The 3,254-nt window shown below is 38.3% G+C and overlaps 1 protein-coding gene across 1 annotated transcript; it reads right to left on the bottom strand.

Annotated features, from left to right (window-relative positions):
* Window positions 1-829: 829 nt before the first annotated feature.
* LOC130692069 (serine/threonine-protein kinase/endoribonuclease IRE1-like) lies at window positions 830-2,770 on the bottom strand. The gene is made up of 4 exons (XM_057515145.1): window positions 2,467-2,770; window positions 1,898-2,403; window positions 1,710-1,825; window positions 830-1,634 (listed from the first exon to the last, which is right to left on the bottom strand). Exons 1-4 carry the CDS (start codon window positions 2,706-2,708, stop codon window positions 993-995), a joined length of 1,506 nt encoding a protein of 501 aa, XP_057371128.1. The 5' UTR covers window positions 2,709-2,770; the 3' UTR covers window positions 830-992.
* Window positions 2,771-3,254: the final 484 nt, after the last annotated feature.

Genomic DNA, 3,254 nt, shown 5'->3' with positions numbered 1-3,254 from the left:
CAGACCTATCATCCATTCCGTTCCTTTTCAAGCCGCTTGATCGGTTTGCCACGAAATGAGGAGCGCTTTCCATCCTTCGTTGCACTCTGTATTATGTAAATGGATTAGGAACAAAGTTGAGTCGGTTTCCTTTACGACACTACTTATTTGACTTTCGCAAATTTCAATTCATATTGTGGCTATGTGTTTGTTGTTGAAATTTCACACTCATCTTCCCTGTTAAGGCTGCATTCCTCGATAATTTTACGCCCCTAATATGTTTGCTTCAACTTCATTAACTATTGCGAATAATTGTCGGCGTTTTAGAATGCCACATTACATACCGTTTGGCTTCGTGTTGTTGATATAGAAATGGATCGCCCTTTAGTTCTCATATGCATAACACCAGTTTCACCGAATGACTCATGTTTCTCCCAAACTGGCGGTGTCCAACCATAACAGAGTTGTGTTGGTGGACGTGTGGTCGTTCTTTTTACAGTTGGCTTAGCAAACGGAGAAAGCTGTTTTCCGCAGACAAGTTAGACAGTTTAATGCCTACGTTTAATTGTGTAAAGCAAAAATATTTCTTATTATGGTTGCAATAATAGGCAAGGGAATGATCGAGAGGAGAGGATGAAAACAACTAGTTGTTTCCTTATCAAGGAAGTAATTACTAAAAGAAAGGGATCAATTTTTCGTTACGTCTCCTCAAACACGTCCATTCACTTAGGTTATAAGTTTCGCCTTAATCTGGTTATAGCTGATGTGATGCGCCTTACTTTGTGAGGTAGTCCATCGACCAATACCTTATTTTTTTTTCGAGTGTTAATTTATTTAACTTACATGCGTTGACATTACAGTTCGAAATGAATACTCTTTGCGATTGATCAATTTATGTAGTTAGCTATATTTTGCCGAGAATATCATTTATTGCAACGTAGCGCGTTTTGTGACTTTCCAAACAACCTTGACATCCATGTAAATACCATAAATAATATCTACGAAAATTCACCTCATCCGATTTTAAAGATTTCGTACAGGTTGTAGTTTGTAAGATTTTTATTGCGCCGACTCAGATCGTATGCATTCCATCCAAAGAAGGTTTTTGCGTTTTTGTCAATACCGAGCTCAATCAAAAGTTTAATCGCATCGATTATGTGTGGGCTTGAACTGTATTCACACGAAAGATGAAGCGCATTCCATCCATCGTTGGTTTTTGCGTTTTTGTCGATGCCGAATTTGATCAAGAGTTTAATCGCATCGATGAAATGTGGGCCTGAATTGTTAGAACACAAAAGATGAAGCGCATTCGATCCATAGTTTGTTTTTGCATTTTTGTCGATGCCGAGTTCAATCAAGAGTTTAATCGCATCGATTAAATGTGGGCTTGAATTGTTAGAACACAAAAGATGAAGCGCATTCGATCCATCGTTGATCTTTGCGCCCTTGTCGATGCCGAGTTCGATGAAGAGTTGAATCGCATGGATTAAATGTGGGCTTGAATCGTTAGAACACAAAAGATGAAGCGCATTCCATCCATCGTCATCCTTTGCGTTTAAGTCGACACCGAGTTGCATTAAAGATTCGATTTTATTCCTACAATCTGTTGTGGGACATGTAGACAGCTGATGAAGCTTTTTTTCCTTTTCGCTAAGCTAAATGGAAAACCTTTGTTAGAAAACTAAAATTTCACTGACGAAGAAGGTGTTAAACTTGTGTGAATTGCTTACTTTGATATTTATGGCTTCAAGCTGATTAACAACTTCTTCAGATATAATTCTAGTATCAGGTGTGTTGTTCAGCATTTGTTCTATTAAGTTACGTGCTAAATGTGTCTGGTGAATTTCTATTGTTCAAAAGATTTAGACATTTAACTATTATGGTTACGTTAGATGTTCTGCCTCAAGAGGTAACTTACCACTCATATTGGCTAAATTTTTCTGCTTCATGTTCACCACAATATCATATTGATTTTCACCGTAGATATGTCTTCCTTTCAAGAGGATATAACCGAATAAGAGGCCCTCTGCGTAAACGTCGCTTTTGTGTGAGCCTTTAGTTTTTTCAATGCTTACGTCTCTGCCCATGATTTCCATCTCTTCGGGAGAAAACCAAACTAGAGTCCCTCTGAGTTCACTCATTGTGAATGTTCGTTGGTCACTCACTTTTCGTGACAATCCAAAATCAGCCAACTTGATCGTTATGTCATTCCCTTGTTTAGTTTGTTTCACAGAAATGAGAATGTTTTCCGGTTTAATGTCCCGGTGGATTAGGTTCTCAGAATGAATGTGTTTGAGACCAGTGGCTATTTGAGAGAAAACCTCGAAATTATTTGGTAATGCAGGTCCTTTATATTTCCGAGGATCGTCCTCATTTAGGAATACCGTATCTAATGACGCGTCGCACAGTTCCAAGGCAAAGTCACTGAATCACAAAAATCATATGAAATTCTCTTTTTAATTCAATGCTATTACGTAATAATCTTACTAGAAGTCGGCATCGCTTGCGTAGTGGACGAACTTAACAATATTGGGATGATTTAACTGCTGCAGAATTTTTAACTCGTTGTCAACTACCTTATTTTTGCCATTTATCTTCATAATTTTTTTTACTGCTACGCTTTGACTTTTAAATTTACCACGATGCACTGAACCGAAGCCACCGCAACCCAAAAGATCACTGCGCTCAAATTCGATGCCATCTACCTTTACGGCAGTAGTCGATGACATTTTAGACTTAATTGCAAACCCAGACTAGCGAGACAAGAACTTGTACGAGCTTCTATTGGAAAATACCGTTTAACACTGGACAACCCTCACTTGCATCCCGAAATCGCTTTGAGTTTATCAGTCAGTTTATCTGTCTGTAAAGCATAAAATATAACTGACGAGTCCAATGCAGATAATGATGTGTTATCGCGTCGTCTACCTGTTGATCCCTGTGAAATGTCAGCAAGGCTTTTTCATTTGCTCCTTAAAATGACGTCAAATCATTTTTACGGGACGTTTTTCTCGTTGACGAGAGCTAGTCAAATGATCTGCATCGAATTAATAATTCGTTCAGTGTATCTCAATCGTTTCTTTCAACGCTTTCTGCGTGTAAAGCATTTTATCCTAGTTTGACTAATTGCCCTCTGCACTGTTCACTTTCGACACGTATACCTTATCGCATTATTTTCTCGTTATCTTTCCTGAAGCTTCCCCCCTTCTTTTCTTTTCATCTAAATATGCGGTGAATATCGTCTGCTTTATTTCTATAATGAACCTGGGCTATTT

Source organism: Daphnia carinata, chromosome 1, assembly GCF_022539665.2.
Source record: "Daphnia carinata strain CSIRO-1 chromosome 1, CSIRO_AGI_Dcar_HiC_V3, whole genome shotgun sequence".
NCBI lineage: Eukaryota > Metazoa > Arthropoda > Branchiopoda > Diplostraca > Daphniidae > Daphnia > Daphnia carinata.
Note: the sequence above shows the minus strand (reverse complement) of the source record. Positions and strands in the feature narration are given on the sequence as shown.

Bases quoted from the DNA above. Each gene is read 5' to 3' on its own strand.
- LOC130692069 (XM_057515145.1), bottom strand. From the start codon at position 2,708: ATGTCATCGACTACTGCCGTAAAGGTAGATGGCATCGAATTTGAGCGC. The intron at 2,404-2,466 runs GTAAGATTATTA...TTTGTGATTCAG, and splicing joins GCAAGCGATGCCGACTTCTA to TGACTTTGCCTTGGAACTGT. The intron at 1,635-1,709 runs GTAAGCAATTCA...TTTTCCATTTAG, and splicing joins TTGAAGCCATAAATATCAAA to CTTAGCGAAAAGGAAAAAAA.